General features: G+C 40.1%; 1 protein-coding gene across 3 annotated transcripts in view; it reads right to left on the bottom strand.

Moving 5' to 3' along the window:
* Positions 1-7,714: 7,714 nt before the first annotated feature.
* ERICH3 (glutamate rich 3) overlaps positions 7,715-25,441 on the bottom strand; it is a 111,085-nt gene continuing 93,358 nt past the window's right edge. For all 3 annotated transcript variants that reach the window (XM_037042331.1, XM_037042350.1, XM_037042341.1), the window contains 3 exons: positions 16,885-17,010; positions 10,601-12,915; positions 7,715-9,913 (listed from right to left, as the gene is read on the bottom strand). In XM_037042331.1, coding sequence (XP_036898226.1) covers positions 10,619-12,915; positions 16,885-17,010 — 2,423 coding nt within the window. In that variant the 3' untranslated portion in view covers positions 7,715-9,913; positions 10,601-10,618. The remainder of the gene's footprint in view (positions 9,914-10,600; positions 12,916-16,884; positions 17,011-25,441) is intronic.

Here is a 25,441-nt window from a genome sequence, read left to right as displayed (position 1 = left end):
ATTTGGATCAAAGACTAAATACAACTTTAAGAAATGAAAAATAAAATTGTAAACTCAAGCTTAGTGGATGTATTAAACAGAAGATTAGATAAACAGTAAATTTTTAAAGAGAATGGGCAGATGGCTCTTAGAAATTATACAGAATGCAACATTTAGGAACAAAAACGTAGGAAAAATCTCCAAGCTTTATTCTTCTTCTGTAGCATAGGAATTAAAATGCTTGCCCTATCTTCTTCTGTTTGCTATTAGATTCTACTTCACGAGAGCAAAGCAAGTTATGTATGATAACCTATACCAATAAGGTATAATGGAAACTACCTCTATCCCTTTCCATCTCTTTTTCTCAGGCTACCCTTATCTAATTTATTTTTCTCTTCATTGGTTTTCTTCAAACCATGTCTTTTTGTTACATCCTGATTTTTCCCTGGACATAACTGTTGGGAGTCAAGGCGAATGTACACTGATTTGTCCCTTCCCCCACCCCTGAGAATCAACGGAGGCACTCGTTTTTCAGGTGTGAACCGACAAGTGTGGGGCTATCGCCACACTCGCTAGAGGTGCTTGGTTTAGAGGAAACCCCTTGACTTGATGACTCAGGGAGCACAACCATTTTACACTAAGCCTCTGGAGACACGTGGGCTAGAAATTGCCACTGAGAAGCAGCACTTCACACATAATGGCTGTCCAGAGACTGAATCCACCACAAGTCTCCCTGGACTCCCAAGTCGAACAGTTTGCAAATGGAGATTAAGATACAAAAACGAGCCCTGGCTGGTGTAGCTCAGTGGATTGAGCGTGGGCCTGCGAACCACATGATCGCGGTTCGATTCCCAGTCAGGGCACATGCCTGGGTTGCAGGCCAGTTCCCGGTTCACAGTTCCGGGCAGGGGACGAATGAGAGGCAACCATACATTGATATTTCTCTCTCTCTCTCTCCTTCCCTTCCCCTCTAAGATAAATAAATAAAATCTTTTAAAAAAAGATACGAACACGAGAGAAAATACTGAATGAAAAGCATTCCCCTCCAGAAGAGGCCTCAATGGCGAAGGGAGGAACATTTATATGCACCTTGCAGGCTAGTAGGGTAGGGTTCTAAAACTGCTTCTCAGGTGACAACAATGAGTCCAGAATTATTTTTGTCATTGTAGTCACAGTGTTCCTGGAAGCCCTCATCTCCACATGAAGAGCAGGGTATCACATTTCAGCTTAGAGAGTAAACGAAAACAGTGGTACTAAAACAGTGGTTCTCTCCCAGAGCTGTACTGAGAGCTTTAAAAAGGGCTAGGACCTGCTCCCTCCTAAATGGTCTGGGACGCAGTGCATCCCAGGCTGAGAACCTTCAAGAACAGTGGTTCCCACACCTTAGAGGCATCGATACCGCCTGGTGGGCTTTTTAAAGCACAAATTGAGCTCAATGTTCTCAAAGTCAAGTCCCAAAACATCAGCATCACGTGGGGACTTGTTAGCAATACAAATTCCCCAGCACGCTGTGCCCCTGATAGATGGGAAATTCTAGGAGTGGGGCTCAGCAAATTCTATCCGATAGGCCCACCAGGGGATTCTCGCTGAACTTTGAGAACTCCTGCTCTGGAGAGAGCCATTTTTCCTGCGTTAAATCCCAGCTGTGATACTTCCTAACTCTGTGACTTGAACCTGTCACTTCAACTTTTTGTGTCTCAGTTTCACCATGTATAAAACAGGGTTCACAGTACCTTCCACATAGCATTGTGAAGCTTAGTGAGGAAAGAAGGAACAGAGCAAAAGTATCAGTAAAATAGAAAAAGCATAATGTCTTAAGCTGTATTATAAATTTCAGTTAGATTCTGAAATCATGTTTATAGTCTACCTTTTAGAGTCAGTAGTTATTCAGACTGTGGTACAAAACCTTGGCTACATATATTAATTGCCTGGGGAGATTTTTTTTTCAAGCTTTGATGCCCAACTCCCACCCTCAGAGATTTAAAAATTCTCCCCTGGAGAATTCTAATGTGCAGCCAACGTTGAGAGCCAATGATTTAGATCTGACTTGTTAAGCCAATTGGTATATACTCAGGTTTGTAATTTGTTGAATTCAAATGGAGAGGTCTGTACTAAGCAGGAAGCCACTAGCTTTATGATTAGCTCAGTGGGGAGAGTTTCATTTATTCTCAGAGATTCTTTTTTCTTTAAATGACAGGTGGGGGGGCGGGTGTGCTCACACATGCACAACCTAACTAGAATGTGGGACTTCTGCGGTCCCAAACTATAAACCGTTGCAGTCTCCGTGGGAATTACAAACAGGCAATGGCAAAGCTTGGGACATCTATAATCCAGACAGCCAAAATGTTTCACTTACACTTGATATCTTGTATTTCAGTTTTTGTAAAGCAAGAACTGAATTAGCTATTCTTTTTTAAAAAATCAAGCTTTGGAGAATGCATTTGATTAGAAATTAGGATTCTGTATTTCTACTGTGGGGCACCACTGTGAAGTAAAATAAGCTCTAAAGAATCCTAATTTTGCTTTCTCCATAAGCAATGTGTGACCCATTGCTCAGGCTCTCTGGGCCTCTGCTTTCTCCATATAATATCCAAAAAGGCACTGTGGAGTCTTTGATCTCTAATGTCCCTATCACCTCTAATATTTTATAAAAACATTTTCTCGCCCTGGCTGGTGTAGCTCAGTGGATTGAGCGCGGGCCTGCAAACCAAAGAATCACAGTTCAATTCCTAGTCAGGGCACATGCCTGGGTTGCAGGCCAGTTCCCAGCGGGGGACACACAAGAGGCAACCATCCATTGATATTTCTCTCCCTCTCTCCTTCCCTTCCCCTCTAAAGGTAAATAAATTTAAAAAATCAAAAAAATAATAAATTAAAAAAACCATTTTCTCTCCAATCAACGAATTCGTATACTACCGGAATCCTATCAACATCAATCATAATCAAGCTTAGAATTTTTTCAGGCCCTGACCAGTATGGCTCCGTTGCTTGGGCATCGTACTACAAACCAAAAGATCACCGGTTCAATTCCCAGTCAGGACACATGCCTGGGATGTGGCTTGGTCCCCAGCGGGGGTCATGTGAGAGGCAACTAGGCAACCAATCTCTGTTTCTCTCTCACATTGGTGTTTCTCTCTCTCCTCCTCTCTCCCTTCTCCTCCCTCTACATAAATAAAATCTTAAAAAATTTCAGAACACATTACTTCAGTCTTCCCTGTAGCTCATTTAGTCATTCATTTAGCAGACACTGAGCATGTGTCAGAGACAGTTCTCGGCACAGGGAACTGAACGTGAACCAGAACAGACCGAGCCTCTTCCTCATGGAGCTGACATTCTATCGAAGAGCGAGTGGGCCTGTGACACATAAAATGGAATTGTCAGAACTTGACGGGTCCTTTTCCTTATTCACAACATCCCACATTTGCATTTTTAACAGAGGTGCCAGGGAAGGTGGTGGAGGGATTATAAACCCAGGTAAAATTTAATACGTTTTAAAGAAAGAGAAATATTTTAATAAATGATCTACTCCCTCAAGGGGCGAAAGAGCAATTAAGGTCCCTGTACTAGTTGGTTCCAAATTTCCTGATTAAAGTATATTTTTGAACACTAAAATTTCGGCAGCATATTGTGGGGCAGGGCATGATAATGAGTCTGCATAGTTACAGAACTCTTTGCTTGTTAACACAGGTTGGCAAACTACACTCCTTAAACTAAATCGGGCACTCCTCCTTTCTTGGTAAACAAAGTGTGATTGGAACATCTCCACACTCACTTGTTCAAGTATTGTCTATGGCTGCACTTTCACTCTCAAATGGCCAGCGTGAGTAGTTACAACTCCACGTCCCACAAAAGCTAAACTGTATACAGTTCGGTTCTTTACAGAAGGCCCCCGCTGACCCCTGCTCCGTAGCACCGAGCTTCTGTTTGAGTGCCCTCCACGACTGCCTGCCTGTGTCCTCACACGCACTCGGGGAATACTTCCCTCCCGAAAAACAGCTAGACATCGCGCTAACCTCTGGCTTCTTCCTAGCAGCAGCACCCAGCGGCATGACCCACTTATCTAGTCTTCTGGCAGGTATCACTGTAATACTCTGTAGCCAAAACAAACTCTACCCATGAATCAAAATTTCAGCGGCTCACTTGTGGTGGCTGTCATGCCTTGTAGCTTGAGAAACGCAGGCCTGTGCTATTCACCGTGTTCGTTTCCACAGTGGTCTTCAAATAGTTTTGCTCGCATACCACTGAGAGTGCTTTGAAGAACTGTCAGTATCCCCTCACACATCTCTTACTGACATCCACAAATTGTCATATAAGTTTAAAATAGTAGTTACCGATATAATTTCTAGCATGTCATAAAATGGAATGTTTCAAGATAAAATAGTTACATCTCTTCCCTCATTGTAGCCAAAGAAATCAAAACGCCATCACAGTTTGGTGTCACCTTTATCCACGTGGTGGATGTGGCCCGGAGCCATCCACACACCTCCTCCGCAGTCTGTGCCTTCATTCCCCAGCGGCCTGGAGCCAGGGCTGTTGCTGCCTCATATCTGAGTCTTTTCACGGGAAGTCCTTTTGCCTGAACAGAGCCCCCTAGTTAAAGCTTATGCTCCCCTCTGGGGAGGCAGCCAGCAGCAGTAACTGGTCTGCGGAAGGGGCATCGGGACCTTGCCCCTTACCTCATCAGTCGTCTGAGCGCTAGGGCTCCCACGGGATGGCTGCAGCTCCTGGCGTAAATGCATCAGAGCCCACCTTCCTCTCAGCCATTTCTGATCCTCTCCCTCTCCCACAGTGGAATGACCAATAGAATGACCCAAGAAACCTTCTGCGTACAAACCTCTCTTCCAGAGTGTTTCCCAGGAACTTGACTTACAGTATTCATTTTCAAAAGCACGTGACTAAGCTCTTCTTTCCCATGAGGAAATCTCACGTTATTTTGTCTTAACAAAAATTTACATTTTCATTCCACTTTGCCCACAGATTTTTATCCTGTTGTAATATACTTTAATGCTTGAAAATATTTTCTTGATCACCCTTTGTCATATTTTTCTGTAACTACATTATATCAATTAAAATTTAAAATTTCTTATGAACATAGGGCTCTATATGTTAGGTTCTTCTAGGATGAGCTATCATTGCACTAACTAGGAATATACATTTGATCAAAGCAAATTATACATGCATCATAAATTTTGGTAAACATTATACAGAAAAATAAAAAGAGAAATTTAGCTCTTCGGGTAGTAATTTCTGTTTTTAATTATTTGTTGTTATCTGTCAACAAGTAACATTTATTGCTAAGTAAGAGTGTCCTGGCCTGGCTGGTGTAGCTCAGTGGATTGAGCGCGGGCCTGTGACCCACAAGATTGCGGTTTGATTCCCAGTCAGGGCACATGCCTGGGTTGCAGGCCAGTTCCCAGCAGGGGACTCATGGGAGGCAACCATACATTGATATTTCTCTCCTTCTCTCCTTTTCTTCCCCTCTAAAGACAAATAAATAAAATCTTAAAAAAAAAAGTGTCCTGTGCTACTTTCCATTTCATTTGTCTTGATGAACGTGCGTGGAAACCGTATCTGCACATGCCACATATGGGAGTGGGTGGGGGAGGCAGTGGTTCACCATAGTGCACCACGGTGTACTTTGAACTCCTTTGAGGGGTTTACCAAAAATCACAGGCTGATAAAATGCCAAAAATGATGTTAATGGCTTATCAGCTGACAATATAATTAGGTCCTCATTTAGTTTTCTTGAAAACAAAGAATTGAAAACCACTTGACTCGCAGAGGATTTGTTAACCAGTCATGGAGTTAGTTCCTTTTCTCAATAGGACACCCTATTCCAAACTGTCCCTTTGTCATTTGTGACACCCCGGAGACAACACAGGAATATTAATACATGCACGAAGAGTTGATATCTATTGTGAAGAGGGAGTGGGGAACTGGCAAAAAGGAAGACCTTGAGTACAGGCCAGTTCTCGGGTCTGCTTGAGGACAAAAGTGCATGTGCAGCTTCAGCAAATACAAAGCAGCCTTGCCAGTGAATTCCCTGAAAACCTTCACCTCCTGCAAGGGGCACAGCCTCACCAGCCTGAATGTCTGTGCGGCACATTCGTACCACAATCCTGTGCAACTGCAAGATAGCTCCTATTAGTTTGTTTTTTAATCCTCACCCAAGGATGTGTTTATTGATTTTGGAGAGAAAGGAAGGAGGGAAGAGAGAGAGAGGAGAGAGAGAGAGAGACAAACATGGATTGGTTGTGTTTTAATGCACCCTTCCTGAGGGGACAGAGCCCACAAGGTAGGTGTGTCCTCTGACCAGGGGTCAAATCACAACCCTTTTTGGTGTAGGAGGCAACACCGCAACCAATTGAGTGACCCAGCCAGGGCTTCTATACTGTCTTTAATATAACCTTTAATTATAAGTAGATACTTAATAAAAACCAGGATATATTTCACACAGGAGGCAGAGGGCTGGTTCTCAAATACACTTTGGTACTAGCTTCTCTGTCCCACAAATTTTCTGTGTACCTTATTTTTCCTAATAAAAAATGGGGGTATTGCATTATTCCAAAATATTGTAAGACTTGCAAAGATTATTAAACAATCTGAGACTCTGGAAGGAATTTCAAAATGAATTTGCATTTTCAAACATCCAGCATTTTATCTTACAGAGTTCATATTTTTTGTTGTTTTGAAGAGCACAGTTTTCCTGTCACAGGGTTTGATACAAGGCAAAAAAAAAAAAAACATTACAAAAAAGAAGGGTGAGTTTGAGAGTGACTTTTAAACAATTCTAGCTGCATTTATTTTCTGTTCTCTTGTACCTCTTGCTCCTGGGCATCACCAGGGAACTTGTTTTAAATGACATGCTCAGGTGTTACAGAGGACTGGAAGGACATATTCCCCAAGGGCACAAGTGGCCTCTCTTGGCTGTCCTTGAAGCTGTGGGAATATTCCATTTACCAGATACATTTTCTTAAAGCTTTCTTTTCTTTTCTCAACCATTTTCTACGGGCAATAACTGGGGCAAAATGATTAATCTTAGAAGTGCTGAGAAACTCAACTATACTTAAAATTTATAACACAAGAGTACATAAAGCCATGAAAAGGCTGAACTCAAAACATTTAAGTAGTCTAATTCTGCCTGCCTTTACTTTGGTTGTCTATCATTTTCTTTAATTTTAACATAATTTACCATATTCTTTGATTGAAAGTGGCAGGAAATATAACTCTCTTCTTGCAGATACGGGATATATTAATTAGATTCGATCTTTCCCCTTCCATACCACTTGACTGTGTCATGAAAAAAAAAACTTTCCTGTCACCAAGGCTTGCAGCAAGAGATTTAAGAGAACAGAAAATAAATACTGCTAGAATTCTTTAAAGGCATTCTCAAACTCACTTTTCTTTTTTTCTTTGTTAAGTTTTCCTTCCTTGTATGAGTAAACGAAAATATGTAGAGTTTCACACATAGTATCTTAGCAGATTGTATACACGTCTTCTTAGAAGGAAGCATATTTGACAAAATGGAGTTTAGAGTAAGAAGACCTGAGACTGACCGTGATTCCAAACAAGCCACTTAACTTTATTGAGCTTCCATTTACTTATTTATGATATGGTAACAATAATTTTCCTTTGAATGATCCCATGCATGTGAAAGACATGTATGAATACAGATAGTCAATATAAACAGATACAGTCCAATGAAAGTAATTCTCTCTGCTCTGTGGAGTTTAGATTTCGTTAGCAAAGGACAAAAAAATTTAAAAATCTAGGCACTTATAGAGAACCATTCACATGTCTTATCTGTAAACACATGATTTATTTATGATTTTGGTAATGAAACTAGGAAAAAAATCAGCTCAGTAGAACATACCGATAATTTCATCAACATAGTATTTGCCGAGAAAGGATTCATTTAGTCAAACTATCACAACACAATTTCACGGTTAAACCCACATGCAGATTGTTGAATCATGTTACAGAATGTTTCGATGGAATGTGTTAAATATAAAAATAATCCAATGCAGTTTCCATTTAACACATTGTACAAAACTCCTTCTTCAAGGGAATTAACAAGTTTACAATTTTCCCCATAAAGTGCTATGCATTCAAAGTGCTCTGTAGCATTGAGGTGGAGATCAAGGAACAAATACTGTAGTTTCACAGCAATGCAGCTCAGTAATAAATTAAACTGAACATAATGTAGGTGAAATTCACTCGGAAAACAAAGGAGATCTGCGATGGGCCAGGAGTGCCATCCTCACTAGGGGGCGGGACTGAAGGACTTCACCTACACATCATTACGGTCATAAAAAAATGAGTTTAAAGCTCAATTCATCACTTTCATAGGGAGTACCCCTTCCTAGAGAAAGAAAGAAAACTGGAAAGAGCAACAGAAACAAAAGACAACTCAGAGAGAAAGTTCACAATGTTTCCACAATCCATTTTTTGACAAAGACCAATCCTCAGTAAATCAACAGTCCAAAAGAGCAGTTCCCAGACTTTAGACTGCATGAGAAGTGCGTGGAGGGTTTGTCAAAGCCCCCAACTGCTAGACCCCACCCGCAGGGTCTGCAATTCGATAGGTGGAATATGAGGGCAGGAAGTAGTATTCCAAGTGGGGCTCATACCCCATCACACTTTGAGAGTCATTGTAAGGAGCCAGCGTGGATTGTATGATGATTTAGGGCAATAGGCCTTAATTCGGGCTGTATAGTAGAATCAACCGGATGAAAAACACAAAACCAAAAACTGATGCCGACACCCATCTAAAACTAATTAAATCTGAGTCTTTGAAGTGGAACCAGGGGTTGAATCATTCATGCATTCATGAAAATGCCTCATAAAAGTCTAATGTGTGGTCCAGCTGAAAAATTACTGCTTTGGGAAAATTTTCTTCCACCTCCTCACATGGAGAAGAGCTAGCCAAACATATGTGTCCTTTGGAGTGCTGGTGTGTGAACAAAGATGTCTGAAGAAATCAAAATCCCCGGTAGGTGCCCTGATGCACAACTATTTCTAGCAATATCAGGGAGTAATTCAGACAGTGATTGTGACGGTTGATTCATAATGCACTCCGAGGTTAGTTCACAGGTTTGAAATAACAGAACTTGGGAAGGTGAGTAGCATGCTAACTTAATCCAAGGTTCTTTTCCATTGAACTGCATCAGCAAAACAGGCTAAAGTCTAGAAGGCGGGTGTATGTGCTCATGTGCAATGTTTACCTGCTATAGTTATTGTTATTCATTTCACTAGTTGAATTATTTACTACTATGATTAAAATTTGAGTGGCCCCACAAATGAGGCCCCCAGGGACCAAATTCCACAAACTTTCCCCAGTCTACTTCAGAAAGCAGAACTACAGAGACACAGACAAGAAACAATGGGTGCTTTGAGATAGAAGATTTCTACTTTAAACTGCGTTTCAGGCATAAATAGAAGGAATGACTATTTATAAGTGATTATGCATGCCATGGAATCGTTTTCTAGGTCTGAAGCGACCTCTAGCATTGAGTATATGTTGAAGGACCTTCAGACCACATTTTCACAGCCCAAGTCATTACAGCCCCAAGTATAGATTTTAAATAAAACCCTCATGTATGAAACTGGGACTAATATTTGATTGCAAACAGAAAGGAATTTAAACAAACCCCACGTGTCAGGATTGGGCCTTTCAGTGATCTTTGGTGAAACTCAAGCACCTGAACACGACCCATCTGATGCGAACGCAGACGCCCTGTGCAGCAGCCGTCGGGGCCTCCCTTAGGAACCACGGACCCCGTGTTCTCAAGGCGCCCGCAGTGCTGACCGATTAGGAACCAGTTCAGACAAGCAGAGTGATTCTTTTTAAAAGAGAAAATGTAAAGTCCCAGCAAGACGTTTGGGTGAATCTTTCTCCACTCTTCCAGTATCCAGCAGACATCTTTAATATAGCCTAAAAAGTAATAAAAAAGATAGTAGAACTATGAACGTAATCACTCAGGACGGTAGAAACAGGGCACTAAGCACATGAGGGCATCAGGAAAACGGGTAAGCAAAAACGCCTGAAATAATTTGGTCTTTGGTTACAGTCTTTAATATTTTACACAGATACGTATATTTTATAATTTGTATATGTTTACTTTTTAATATTTTATATAGTTGTGGCTGTGTATGTTGTGCACACAACTATAGGTTAAACTTCACAAAAGTGCAGAAATTAAGGCATAGAGCCCATGTAAAGGCAGATAATCCCAGCCATTTCTTTAGTCACTAAAAGGGAAATGAACTCTGGAACAGAGTGTGTTCCTTTCCTTCTGTGCTGTGTCTCTATGGCCCCCTCTCCTCTGTGTTTCCCCTTTGGGGCCCTGTAAAGGAAAGAGGGATTTCACTAATTCAGAGTTATGCTTGCAAATCAGAGGATGTGGTTTAGGAGTTGCAAAAGGGATAGAGGTGGGTCCCCCCGGGGGCTGTGGGCCCACCTCCACCTCACCCAACCTGTCCTGAGAGGTTGGGTGCTAAGCAGCACAGACTGAAGCCTGTGTGCTATGTGCATACAAGGACTGATAAAGGCCTGCTAAAGGGGAAGGGGCCCCAGGTGGGGGATTTGTTTAATCCTGCAAATGGTCAGGCCTAAACTCACCATCTGCGGTGAAGTCTCTTAGGCCTTCTTTTCATTCAGGGAAACATTTATTTCCTCACTTTCTCTTTGCACTGTATGCTCTTCTTGCTTCTCTTGGGTTCCAGGGCAATCAGCTTTTACAGGGAGGACTTCCATATCCTGTAGATTCTCTCTACTCTGCTGTGACTCTCTCTCTTGGGATAATCCTAGTCTGAAACGTCCAGCCCCCCCTGACTCCTGCACCCCACCATAGCACCCCATCCTTGCCTCTGCTCCTGCTCCCCCTTCCTTTTGATCTCGCCCCAACCACGGGGCCTTCCCTTCCAGGACTGAAGCTTCCCCCAGAGCCTCCACCTCAGCCTCTGACGCCTCAGTCACTGTCACCTCCCCCACTGCTGGCACCCTCTCCCTGCTCAGTGCTATTTCCTCTGCCACCACCTTCTCTGCAGCTGCTGTTTTCCCTAGTAACTCATCCACTTTGTGCCAAGTCTCCTCGCCAGTAACATCTGAAAAGGAGGAGGCTGTATTTGCTTCTGTTTTTCCCTCGGCTGTGTTCAAGTCTGCCAACATTTCTGTCTTCTCCTTGGCTGTTTCCGCTGCTCCACCTCCTTGGAGGTCTTTGTCAGCCACAACCATTCCTCCCTGCAAGCTCCCACCCCCCTCCGTGTGCCGGGCCTTCATCACTGCTGTCTGCAAAGTGCACTCTTTACCCACCTCCTCCTCTGGGTCCTCATCCATCACTTCTTCACACAACTTTTCTGCCATCACGGGATCTCCCTCAGAAATATATTCTTGGGTCATTGCCATGGCCCCCACTTCTTGTCGCTCTTGTAAAGACCCTTCTTTTCCCCTCCTTTCCAGTCCTGCAAGGCCATCTTGGTCTGTGACTGCACACTCCTGGGCCTCACCTGTGGTTGTGATTGTCACCTCAGCTGCCTGTGCCTGGCCTTTGGGGTCACTTTCAGGAGCTCCTAACACACCCTCACCCTCAGGGACAGGTCCCTCTTCCTGCTCAGACACATTCGCTCCCCAGAGCAGCTCTGCTTTGCCCTTACACTGTGCATCTCCAAATTCTCTCTGTCTTTCCCCTCCCTCTTTGCTCACAGCTATTATGTTTTCTGGTGACTTTTCAAATCCAGGTGCTATTTCAGACATGGTCACCTGCCTTTCTCTCAGTGACTCTTCTTGCCATATTGTGTCTTCAATCAATCCAGAGGCTTCCATGGGTGTTTCATTCTCAGCATCACACGCCATTTCATTTTGGGCACCTTGTATCTCTTTCTCAGTTCTTAAGTCCTCCACAATTTCCCCCTCTTGCCCTTTAAACTTTTGCTCTCCTCCTAAAATGTCTTCGTCCTGAAGAGCATTTGCCCTTGTCACCTCTTCTCTCTCAGATTCAGTTTCCCCCAGAGGTGTTTTTGGCCTCTCAGCTTTCAACCTCTTTCTTTCTGCATCTAATTCCTCAGGTAATGTTTCTTTCCTATCATCTTCCTTATTCAATTCTACCTCAGTCTCAACTTCCTTCCTTTTCTCATCTTTCTTACAAAGTTCTTCCAGGCTTTCCTCCAACACCTTCATTTGGGTTGTCTCAGCTTTGTCAGAAGTTGAGGAGCTCAGAGGTGTTTCAGTTCTCGTAACTGCCTCCCTCCTTTTGGCTGGCTCCTCTCCCCCAAGTGTTGCCTCTTCTAAACCATCCTCTCTCTCAGACACAGTGTCTTGCTCAGGTCCCACATCCCCTTGGTCTATGGATGCTTCTTCTTCACTCTCCTCCACATTTGGCTTTTTGGACCCTGCCTCAGTTGCAGCCGCCCCTCTCTCAGCCTCACTCAGGGCTGCTACCTCCTGAATACACTCAGCCTTTGGAGCTGCAGCCTGGCTTGCAAACACTGCCTTCTCTGAACTCTGCTCCTCTGTAGAAGCTGCCTTCTCTGTCTCCAGCACTGTCTGATTCAAGGCCTGCTTTTCAGGAGCCTCTTCTCCATTTAGACCTTCAGAGGCTCTTGCTGCTTTTTGTCCGGTTGGGTGTAACTCCTCTTTATTCAGCTCTTTACCCTCTTCTACCTTTGCCCTGCCTGCTATCCCCTGAGGGATCTCTTTTTCCTCTACAAACAGTTCTGCTAAAGCTGGCTGCTCTGCTGCTGGCTTCCACTCCCCCAAGGGAAACTCATCAGCTCCTGCTTTTCTCCACAGTGTTGTGCCCCCTTTCTCTCCTACTGTGTCAGCATCCCTGTGTTGAGGGACCTCATCTTCTTCCACTGCTTCTTCCTTCTTTGGCTCGGATTCCTTGTCTGAGTTGCGAACTGTGCTTTCTTCCACTACTGAATTCCAATTCAGTGCTATAAAATAAAGGTAGAAAACAAGATGACTTTAACCCAAGTACACAAGGAGGAGATATTATATGTAATCTTATATAATATGAGATATTTTGTTATGTAATATCAAGGGGCCAATTATATTTTTAAAGACTTTATTTCTTTATTTTTTTTTAGAGAGAGGAGAAAAGAAGGAGAGAGAGAGGGAGAGAAACATCAAATGTGTGGTTGCCTCTCATGTGCACCCTACTGGGGACCTGGCCCACAACCCAGGCATGTGCCCTGACTGGGAATTGAACCGGCAACCCTTTGGTTTGCAGGCCCCCGCTCAATCCACTGAGCTACACCAACCAGGGCAGGGCCAATGACATTATATATAAAACATTTTCTCCATTCTATGATGCCATTGACTGTAACTTGCTTCAAAATGGCTTTTCATGATGAAAAGAGATGTTATCAAATTTACTGGACATAATAATAAAGGAAAATTGAACATTAAAATGTTGAAAATAAATAAAAACTTAAAGTCTCTCACACACACACCCCTCCTACTTTCATTTGACATATCAGAACCTGCCAAAAATATGTAATAAGAATAATAATAAATATTTTATCTTCTTAGAAATCATTGTCCCTTATAGCACCATTAATATGCTTGTCCTCTGATCAGATTTTTTATATTCACATGAGAATTTAGCAACACAATCATACCAAAGTGTGAGCTCATCATTATCCCATTCATTGCTCCTACATTTTAAACTACTATATCTAGACATGGTAATCAAATAATTTTGTAGCTTAAGGTAAGACTTTTTACTAAAGACATCAATTTGTATTATGGGTCAGGATACCTCCCATCTTTGTTCAAAAACTGATTTGCCTTTGGCAAAACAGGATCACAGAGCAAGACAAGACTTTGTAGTCTGGGACAATTTTCAACATAAATAACCTTCTTGAAGTATTTCATAGGTTCTCATCCATAATTCCTTGGCAAATCTGGGTCTACTAGCTACCATAAACTTCAATAACACAAGTTCAACTGTTTTTCTTAAAAGGCTTCAAACTGATTTCTTATTAATAACAAACACATGTATTTCTGTTGAAATTATCTACACAAAACAAATAGAGGCATGTCATTCCACACACCCAAAGCATTTAAATATTCCCATGGCAAAATAATACTTTGGAAGACAAGAGCTTTTCAAATGGCCATCTTCATTTCTATTCATTTAAATTGCTTTATTTATGGAAGACACTGGACTAGATGTTATAAAATAAGTTATCATACCAGCATGTCAACCTCCAAATTAGGTAAATCTTTAAAGTAAGTAAATGTGTCTTCCTCATTTCTCTTACTAGTTTGCCATTTCACCTACTACCCCGTTACCAGGAAACCATGATCAGAAACCTAAAGCCCAGATCTTACTCACATCACTCTGTAGGATGCTAGCCCACCCAGAAATGTCTTGTCATTTCATTTCCTCTCCTAACACAAGGCATGGACATCCTATCTAGCATTCCTTTTGTCTATTGCCAGCAATTGTAACCGATTTTACATTTTCCTTTAAACATGTATTTGGAAGGCAATTTTTGATATCTCCTTTCGAAAGAATAACATAGGAATTTCAGGCCTATCAATAGGGTTGGTGTTGATTTTTATAGGTGGTCCTCGGTGTATCACGGTGGTTATTACTAAATTGTACCTAGAAGGTCCCAGAGGAAAATGTTAAACCAAATGTTCACTGAGAGAACATGTAGCCAAGTCATCTAAAGGGATATGGTCCATTTTATTTCATTATACATTATTACCTGATTTAAAAGGAAATTAAATTAAAATGGTGAGGAACATATGTCGGTCGAGTCTCTTTAATGATATATCTGTTATTCAAATTCCTATATGACATATATTAAAAATCAGTTATGAAAGACATTTAAATAAAGTCCTTTGTTTTTCTAAACTGGTCCCTAAAATTAGAGATTATTTAAAGAACTTTCAGGAAAACAGGGGAATAAAATTGCTTCTTCACCATGTACCAATATACTGTCTAAATTCTAACAGAGCAAGTGTGAATGGTGCCCAGCTGAACTATTGTATGGACACACGGTGATGGGGAGCCAGGCATGACATTCCTGAAGCAGAGGAGAAAGGGTGAATGAAGCCCTTCTAAGAAATATCAGCACAAAGATATGACATGTTTTTTAAAGGTAACCTTATGGGTTTCTGGGGAAAAAAAGAATATAGGAGAGCAAGCAATGTTCACAAACAGGTAATTTGACTCAGTGGAATGAGTGAATGCCCGCGAGTCAGACAGACCTGGGCGAGAATGCCAGCTTTGCTACTCCAGGAAACGACGCTTCCCTGAGCCTTCCTTCACTCACTAGCCCACAAAATAGGAGTAACATTGATTGACTCACAGAACTCCTGTGATAGTAAATCATAAAGTGATTAACACAGTGCCTGGTACACAGAAACCCCTAACAAATCTTTCTTTCATATTTTCTCCCCACTGCTTACAATGCATCGTATGTTCTTGCTTTAGCCAGATTTGATCTAATGACTACAGTGCCTACACCACAGAATGTTTGGAGGACTCCTTGGGTTTAATGTCCACTATAACAGATGTGGATTCCTCAAGCTCAGGGACCTTGTTCTAAAGGTCATCCCACTGCATGTTCAAATGTCACCTGGCCCTCTCCACATTGCCTGGTGGGAACTGGAGTTCAGAGAACTGTGTAAGTGCAAATATTCTGGTTAATGCTATTTTTTGTGAGTAATGATGGCTTTTTTTCCTCTGAGCAAAAGAGTCTTGTGTCTTCTGCTAGCATCCATGAAACGATAGCTTGCTAACTTGTTCCTTTGAAAATAGAGTAAAATCTCAAAAACCTCATAGTGCTTAATGACTGTCATGAAAAATTAGAGGTAGAAGTAACAAGACCATATGATGAGTAAAACAAATAACCTCCCCCCAACTCCTCACATACATGTGTTCAAATCAGGACTTTTTAAAAAAAGTCATCCACTTAATATGGGTGATCCTGATTTCAAGGACACAGGACACTTGACCAGACATACATGGAATCGTGCCTGTCACGTCACTCTAACTGGCACTCTTGCAGCTGGAATACTCATCATCAAGAACCAGGTCAGATGCTGATGGCAATAAATTATTCTCTAATTTTAAAAATAGCTCAGGCCCTGGCTAGCGTAGCTCAGTGGATTGAGCGCGGGCCTGCGAACCAGACGATTGCAGTTTGATTCCCAGTCAGGGCACATGCCTGGGTTGCAAACCAGTTCCTTGCAGGCTAACTACCAGCAGGGGATGCACAAAAGGCAACCATACATTGATGTTTCTCTCCCTCTCTCCTTCCCCTCTAAAAATAAATAAATAAAATCTTAAAAATAAAAAAATAAAAATAAATAAAAATAGCTCAGAAAAGCCCTAGCTGGTATAGCTCAGTGGATTGAGAGTAGGCCTAGGAATCAAAGGATCATGGTTCAATTCCCAGTCAGGGCACATGCCTGGGTTGCAGGCCAGTTCCCAGCAGGGGACACACGAGAGGCAACCATACATTGATGTTTCTCTCCCTCTCTCCTTCCCTTCCCCTCTAAAAATATATAAATAAAATCTTTAAAAAATAGCTCAGATAAGTCCTTCTGAGATGCGCCTTGGCTCCCCAGGTCTCCAACCTTCCTACACGGTCAACTAATTGGGAGGCAGGCTGTAAAACAAGACTGACCCGAAAATCTCTATCAATAAATTCGATAATCCAAAGTTGCTTTTTTTTAATTCAAGGCATCCATGCATAAAAAAATAACATTTATATATTTTATCATCTTTAAATCTCTCCTGAAGCGCCTCCTTCTATCACATTGATTAGCTGAAAAGAAAAGAGAGCTGGAAGAAGGAGAAAACAAGAATAGCAAGACAGAAATGGGGTTGTATTTATCAGAGGATTTCTGAAGGTTTTTCCTGGGTAATGATGTGCTCTTACCTGCTCCTGTGTCTGTCTCCAGCTCGGTCAAGGGCTTCTCCCTCTCGTCTGTGCTGCTAAGACCAGACTCAGCCTCATAGGGGCTGTGGCAGCCCGGTTCCACAGCTTCAGCTAATATCTGGCCAACTGATTGGAGATCATATAAAATATCAAGAGGTATAAAAACAGATCATGGGAATATGGCTGAACTATTACACATCATTTCAGCAAATGAGGTTAATATAAAAGCATTCACATTAAAATGTTACCTTGTTTTTTAAAATCTATTAAGATTAAACAGCTTTCAAGCTATGGTTTTTTAAAAAGAAAAGACAGTAGAAGACCATGAAGTAAAGAAATTCATGCAAAGAAATATTCATGCAAAGAAATTTTTTAAAAATGACAACAGCCGGAAGCAGTGACAGATTTGCCAAATGCACATGCAATGAAGTGATTGAAAAAAAAGTTTGGTTGCCTTTTTCTTTCTAGAAGCGTGTGTTATGGCTTTTGTAATACCAATCACCACCCCTCTTAAATTGCTAAAACTACAAGAGCTGACTATACAACGAGCATTTCATCCATTAGTAGATTTTAGTGATCTGACCTCAATACTCACTCCAAATGGGCAGAGCGAAAAGCTATGGCATGATTCCTGTAAGTCTGACAGGAAAACCTGTTTGTAGAAATTCCTGTTATCTGCAGCTGATCACTAGCACAGAACTTAAGAACCCCAAAGCCCCATACTCCTTGCTCACTGTGGGCAAGTTTTGGGCCCAAGCCTAAGCCTCAGTTTACTCATCTGTCAAAAAGGGGTATATATCTACCCAGCGATTATTGGGTGGATGAAATACAGAGGTGGGCAAAAGTAGTAGTATAGTTGTGAGTACATGAAACACAGTTTATTCTTGGATTATTATTTATTAATCATTGTGTTGTTTTTCATACAAACAATTGTAAACCTACTTTTGCCCACCCGTGAAGTAGTACATGTGGAGCATGTTTCTCTCTTGATGTCAGCAAGTGCCTACGCACCTCATAAACAATAGCCATGATAATGATGATGATGAGCGTGACTATTACACATTGCATCACCCAATGTGGTATGGCTCTAGGCAACACTGTAATATCAAGGGCTTGTCTTGAGTTTCTGACATGTCCCTGTCTACGTCCCTTGCTTATCATCCAATTCCCTGACACCCACCATTATGCCACCTTCTGGTTAACAAAGCTCACTTGAATAACACTAGGTTTAGGTCTGCGCTCCTAAATAGGAACACATTGTCTCCCAAATATCCTTTCCTTCCTCCCTCCTTCCCTTCCCTTCCCTTCCCTTCCCTTCCCTTCCCTTCCCTTCCCTTCCCTTCCCTTCCCTTCCCTTCCCTTCCTCCCTCCCTCTTGTCCAGATCTCACTCCCTCCCTTCTTTTTTGCTTCCTTGCTTTCTTTCCTCTCAGATATTCTGATTCAGTTGAGGTACTTTGAAAAAACCAGAACTAGAATGTGGTCTCTTGCTTGGTTTAAGATGAATTTCTAGGTTAGTTGCTCACCGATTCCTCTGTGTTTGGAAACAAATAGTGAAATATCTGCCTGCTGTGGCTTTTGGGGGAAAGTAAAATGACAACTATATTAATCTTAAGAGAACAAAGATGGAAATGAGAAGAGGTGCATCATGGAGTTCAGATGTATCCCCTTTGAAAGTTTTTTTTGAGTATCAATTTTCCTCATTCATGCCAAACAGAAAAGTTTTTAAATAATAGTGTAGAGATGGCATCAACTTATGAAAATTAGGTTATAGTTGGGTTTGTTATCAAGTCAACCTTTATTGTAGGAACATTATAAACATTGAACGTATGAGTTAAACATTAGCCTGGCCACTCTAAAATGTTACACTACATAACGAAAGACTTCAAATAAGCAGTGTTTTAGGTCCTCTTGTATCAGTCTGCTGGGCTGACGGAGCATTAACAATCCCAAGGATGGTAGGACAAGTGAATAGGGCGGCGTCCTATTTGGCAGCAATCTCTGGAAGTTTTGTTTCCTCAGAGCCAACAAGCATTAAATATTTTTTCCAAGTACTCTATAGGCTATAAAAATATGGCTTATTATACAAATATTGAATCTTTATGTTCTATACTTAGAATTAATATAATGTATGTTAAATTACCTCAATAAAAATTAAAGAAATAAAGTTTACACTAATAATGAACAATAATAAAAATAAACAGCTAGCAGCTATTGAACTAAAATATTATTCTAAGACGCTAAGTAGTACTAACATAATCTGAAAATTACAACTCACTCAGAACTGAAAATGAAGCTTGTAGTCCTTCTGTCTCAGGGCGGTAAGCACCGCCTGCCTGCATCTGCCGGCTCACCTTGGAGGGCTATGCTTTGGAAGGAGATAAAAGCCTGTGCAGTCAGGTGTTGCCTGCTTCTGAGTCAGCAAGAAGGAGACCCTGGCCTGAGCAGCAAGGACTTATTAGGTGTGAGACCAGAAAGCGCCTCACTTGGTCATGTTTTTTCAGATGTTCCTCTGAAACTGAGCCTTAAAAGCAAGAACTTGGCCAGGGTCTAACCTTAACCATTTTTCCCCTTTAGCAAAGCGGGACGGTGCCTGCTGGGACTCCCAGGCCAGCAATGTGACACATCGCTTTGTTCCCTCTAGTCAGTCCCTCTTCCCTCGAGTTCCTCTCTTTTACCTCTCCATGAAGATGACCACGAAAAGCGAAGGTATTGTCTGTTTTCACAGCTTTTTAAAAAAAATTTTCATAGCAAAATGACAGGGGCTTATATAGAGAATTTCTTAGTAAAGCATTTTTTCCACTCACATGACGAACAAGCGTGGACACGTGGAACACACTGACAGCTGTCAGGGGCGGGGGCAAGGGGGTGCTGGATGAAAGAAAGTGAAGGGATTAGCCAAAGAACACATATGCAGGACTCACGGATACACGCAACAGTAAGGTGACAGGCAGCAGGAAGGTGGGGCAGGGGCTGGGTGGGGATGGGGGGTGAAGGGGGATGGGAACATCTACCACAATGTCAACAATGGAAATAAAGAAAAAAATTTAGAAATACCAAAATATTCTTGTACTACAATGTTAGCTTTTTTATTATGAAAACACATACTTTAAAATAACATAGACTGTATTTTCTCTAAATATGAAAGTAGTACGTGTTCATTAGCTAAATCTTGAAAATATACAAGACAAAGAAGAACAGTTTTCAAGAATCCTAATTTTACCATGCAGAAAGAACTACTAGTTAACTTTTTTGTGGATTTTTGAGTATTTTTTTACTTGACTCTTAGTGTAGATAGCACTTCATATCCCATTTTATTCATGTAGCAATACACTGTGACTATGTCCACATTCCATTAAATAAAAACAGATTCTTCAATGACTGCATAAAATGTCCTAGTAAGATTTTAGTAAAAATTGATTAACCACGCCCTGGCTTGTGTGGCTCAATAGATTGAGTGTGGGCCTGAGAACCAGATGATTGTGGTTTGATTCCCAGTCAGGGCACATGCCTGGGTTGCAGGCCAGTTCCTGGCAGGGGACACATGAGAGGCAACCATACATTGATATTTCTCTCCCTCTCTCCTCCCCTTCCCCTCTAAAGATAAATTTTAAAAATCTTAAAAAAAAGAAACTACATATTTTTTAAAAATTGATTAACCAATGGCCTGGTGTTGAATATTATTTTCTTTTGTGTGTGTGTAATTATAAAGCTATTTTAAATACCACTTACAATCATTTTATACTTATTTTAGACTATTCCCTTAGGATAAATTCCTGAAATTGGAATTTCTGGGTCAAAGGGCATGATATTTTTAGAAGCTTTTCGTATGTCTCTATGTGTCCCACAGAAAAACAGTAATCAATGAACAATTTTACCAACAATGACAAGCCGCCTAATGTCCCTGTCCTACTGCCGACAATGTCACAATTTCCAGCAATTCCTTCTGTATTTGACAACTTCAGGAATTGAAAACTAGTAGCAAGAATATGGTTTTCAATATTAGCAGGCAAGCTTTCTAAATTCATTCCCTCTCCTTTGCTTGTTTTGAAACAAAACAAACTATTCCACCTTCAAACCTGCTAAGAATCCTGAGTAATTCAGTATCAGAAGAAAGTTCTGCCAAGGACATTTCATCTGAAATTAAACAATATAAAAAAGCCATAACAGCAGAGCAAAAATATATCCACTCTTATTCAAAGTTCCTGGTCACCTTGAAAACTACCCCTGTGCTTTGATCTTTCTCTGTGGGGCCAATCAGTTATCTTCCCAAGAACTCACCATGACAAAATTCATAACTAACATCACCCACCTACCCAGTAAAGATGTTCCCGTGTTGCCTTTGGCATTGAAACATGGCCCACAACAATCTAGGATTAATTACAAACTCAAGACCACAGCTGTTCAAAGATTAACAGTTGCAGAAAGCTAACGTCCATCCTCCACACAGTAGCTACAATCGTCTTTTTACAACTTTCAGGGGATGTCATTTCTGTGTTCAAACTTTCCCAAAGGCTTCCTATCTCAGAGTAAAATCCTCCCCATGGCATGTAAGTGCCTGCCTCTGGCTTTATCTTCGACCGCTGCCTGGGTTGTCCATTCTTCTCCTACCACGTGGGTCTACTTTCTCAGTCCTACGCTCAGCAACTGGGCCTCCAATGTAGTGTCTCCGCCTTTGCTGTTCCCTCTATTTCTTTCGTCTTCAGAGGACAGAGTGGCTTACTCCTGCACTTCATTCAGGTCTCTGATGTCTCCTCATCAGAGCCCATGCCTGAAACACCACCTCTCTTTCTGACCTGCACTCTGTCCCCTTACCCTGACTTACTTCTCCTCTAGCACTAATTTCATGTGTCTTTTCGCTCATTAGGCTTCTCTCCCCCTAGAATATCAATTGCAGTGCAGTCAGGGACTATGTTTTGTTCCCATGAAGAACAGTGTGAATTAAGCAGATACCTAACAAAAACTTATTGACAGAAAAAAATCTATTGGACCAAACAACCACATGCTTTCGTATTTCACTCAGAAGTTGTGTTTAGTCTGCAGATTGTAAGATGCGGTTTTCTTGTCCTTTCACTGGGATCGTCCTGCCCTGCTTGCCTGATGGTAAAATTGCACTGCACTTCAATCTTAACATTATTTAAGTTGGAATTACTTGCTCAGGCACCATGAACTCTCCTGATTCACATACAAAAGTATAAAGTGCCTACTTCTGTTTACATTACAATGCTCTGTTCTTTGTATTTTATTTATATTCAAAATGTGTAAATTATATTAACTTCACAAATTAATATATCTGAATTGTTCCACCATTAGTAAACATTGCAAAGATTGTATCACAATGTATTAAGGCAGCTTAAACTAAAAATAACCAAGAAAAATAAACACACTAAAATAACACTCTGCTGTTTAATACTAAATTAACCCCCAAGGACACTCTCTCGTAGTAGCTAGCAATTATAATCTTTCACATTATTTACTTCACTGCATTCAACTCATCTTTTATATCAGTTTACCTGAGATTTAGTGGACTAAACAAAGCCTAATTGAGACATATTATAAAATAATTACAAGGAAAGTATCACTTTATGTTTTCAACCTAAAAGACAAAAGGCATTGAGGGTACTACTTTACTAATTTATCCACTGCTATGATCTTAAGTGAAAACAATTCAGATTAAGTTAAATTAGCATAGATACTATAAAATACCATGAATTAGATGTAATATTTTAGCCAATAGACCTATTTTTAATACAATCACAGTTTTATTGTCTAACTGAAAAACGATTCAGCACCACAAAAATATGAGAGATAATCTTTTATATATTATGTCAGCCCCCATTTCATTTCAAACTAAAAGTTTAATCAGAAACTAAATGAAAGATACACATTTCAATCTTCACCAGCCTTCCAGTCTAATCCGTGTGAGGTGTGTCTTGCAATGTGGGTATTCATCTAAATGGCATTCATTTCAAAAGTGTGACTTTGGTCCCATCACTCTCTCCCTGAGCCCTTTAACTGAAGACTCAATTAAGAAAGAACAGCTAGCCATCATCTCTGTACATGCCAGCAATATCAACATAACAAATGATGCAATCACGAAGTTGATTTTATCTAAAATATTCTTAGAAATGTTTATTAATATAAAGATCTTTGAGAATATGTTTGAATTTTTTATTGTGTCATCACATATATTTACATATTTATGGTATGATTTCCTTGAATATAGTTTAAAAACATCAGCACCCAACTGTTATAATCTATTCATTCTTAGGTTTTGATAGCATTAATCCTTGTACATAATTCTCAATATTTTCTATGGTCTTTGTTTTATTTTAACTATGAATATCTTATTTTCCATGTACTTTACAATACCTGCCTCTGGGTCCTCATAACATCATTTCTTGCACAAAAAGTAAAACATTTTAAAGAAAATTTTCAAAGTTATAAAATGCTAAGGTAATATAATGGACTAACATGTTTAGTAAATAAGAATAAAGTACACTTATGTGTGCTGATATGAAAAAATACCCAAGAAACAGTTCAAGTTTTAAAAATAAAGCAAGCTGCAAAACAAAATGTATCATGTTTTCATCAGTACATAAAATAATAAATGTTATACAAAATATGAATCCATTTATATATGTATATATATAATTTTCTGGAATCATGTATAAAAACCTACTATTTACTGTTTTTTCTGTCTCTTGGAAAAGAGTAGAGAGTAGATGAGGAAGACTGTAACTTTCACTTTATTCTCATCTCTTCTGTGTTATTTAAACTTTTCAACCAATCTTTTGCAAGAAAAAAGTTTTCAGCCAAACCTTAAAATCTTAATAATCTTAGATCCAGAAATTATACTTCTTGTAACCTAGCCTAAGAGAATAGTCATAAATTTGAAATTACCTTTAAGTAGTAAGATACTACTAAGTTATTAAGTAGTAGTTATTATTAAGTAGTAAGATATTAGTAGTAGAATAATAATAGTGAAAAAATGAAAAATATAAATATCCAATATGGAAATTATTAAGTTATGAGAAAACCACAGAAAGTAGTAGTGAACAGATAGTAAACATACTCATAAAGATTATATAAAAACATAAAAATGCTTTGGTTATAAAGTCAAGAATAAAAGGCAGTATGCATTTTATAAAAATATGACAACATAACTTTTAAACCCTAACTTTAGAAATAAAAATCCTGACCAAGTGTTAAAAGTGACTTTTGTGTGTGATTAAATTTATGTGTGAATTTTTAAAGTTACTTTTCTCTATTTTCTAAGTCTTATTTTGTAAATAAAGTAAATATAAAAAGTAAACACTAATAAAGAGACTCAGTACATAGATTAGAGCTTAAGAAAGATAATCACAAAACTTGCAATCTAGTCTTGACTCTACCTTAATAAAAAATAATAAAATGTTTTAAAATTAGAGATGTTATCAAGCCCAGAACACAGGGTTCCCAGAATATTTGAGAAAAATAATACATATACACACTGTCACGGCACAAATCCAGAAGAAAAAAAAAAACCTCCCCTTCCAAGCGACATCTCCCTGGGTCAGTGCCTCTGCTGAGCAATCTGCTGCCAAAAGACAGCCTACACGTGTGCACCTTACTTTACAGAAAAGATGTCTATTTACATAAATCCTGGTAAACAATCTAACTGACTGAAGTGGAAATAAAGGAATCATAATATCAATGTCACTACTGAATTTTAATATCTCTACTTTTTTTCATCAGTGGATTGACAGATTGCACAAGTTTGGGGGGTTATACATTATGTGTTCCTGAATTGGACAATGAAATAGATGATCAAAGATCTGAATTACTTTATAATAGACTTAAAAATATATTTGAACTGGAATCCTAACTCTTCTATGGCAAAATCCCTTAGAGAATGTTGGGGCTATTTGTGTTATAATCCTAGGGCAGGGCTTGGGAAGCTTTCTCTATAAAGGGCCAGGGAGTGAGTTATCAGGGCTTTGTGGGTGGCAGAGTCCCCACCGCAACAGCTTAACCCTGCCCTTGCAGTGCAAACGCTGCCTATGCAAATGAATGAACACGGCTCCTCTCCAATTAAACTTACTTTCTAACACTGAAATTTGAATGTAATGTAATTTTGACATGACAACATACATATTACTCTTCTTTTGATTTTTTCCCAACCCTTAAATTAAAAAACAAAAAGCACCTTTAGCTCACAGGCATATAAAAAGAAAAGGTAATATAAAGGATACATGGACAACAACTGAGAAGGGTGGAAATGGGAGGGAGGGGGGAGGATGGGGGGTGGGATGGGATGGGAGTAATAGACAGAAAACTGTACTTGAAAAATAATTAAATAAAAAAATTGGAAAAAAAAATAAAAAAATAAAAAGAAAAGGTAGTAGGCCAGATTTGACTCGGGCTGAATGTTATCAAACTGTTCATTTTGGAGTTATTCTTTTCAACTTATTTAAAAGGTTATACCTTTGGCTACATCCTGCTCTTCTGGAATGCTTTTACCCTCCTCTAGTCCACCTTCAAAATCTTATTTAACTTTTACGGGCTTCCTCAAGCAAA

Source organism: Sturnira hondurensis, unplaced genomic scaffold (assembly GCF_014824575.4).
Source record: "Sturnira hondurensis isolate 20B ecotype Veracruz unplaced genomic scaffold, ASM1482457v3 Scaffold0000648, whole genome shotgun sequence".
NCBI lineage: Eukaryota > Metazoa > Chordata > Mammalia > Chiroptera > Phyllostomidae > Sturnira > Sturnira hondurensis.
Note: the sequence above shows the minus strand (reverse complement) of the source record. Positions and strands in the feature narration are given on the sequence as shown.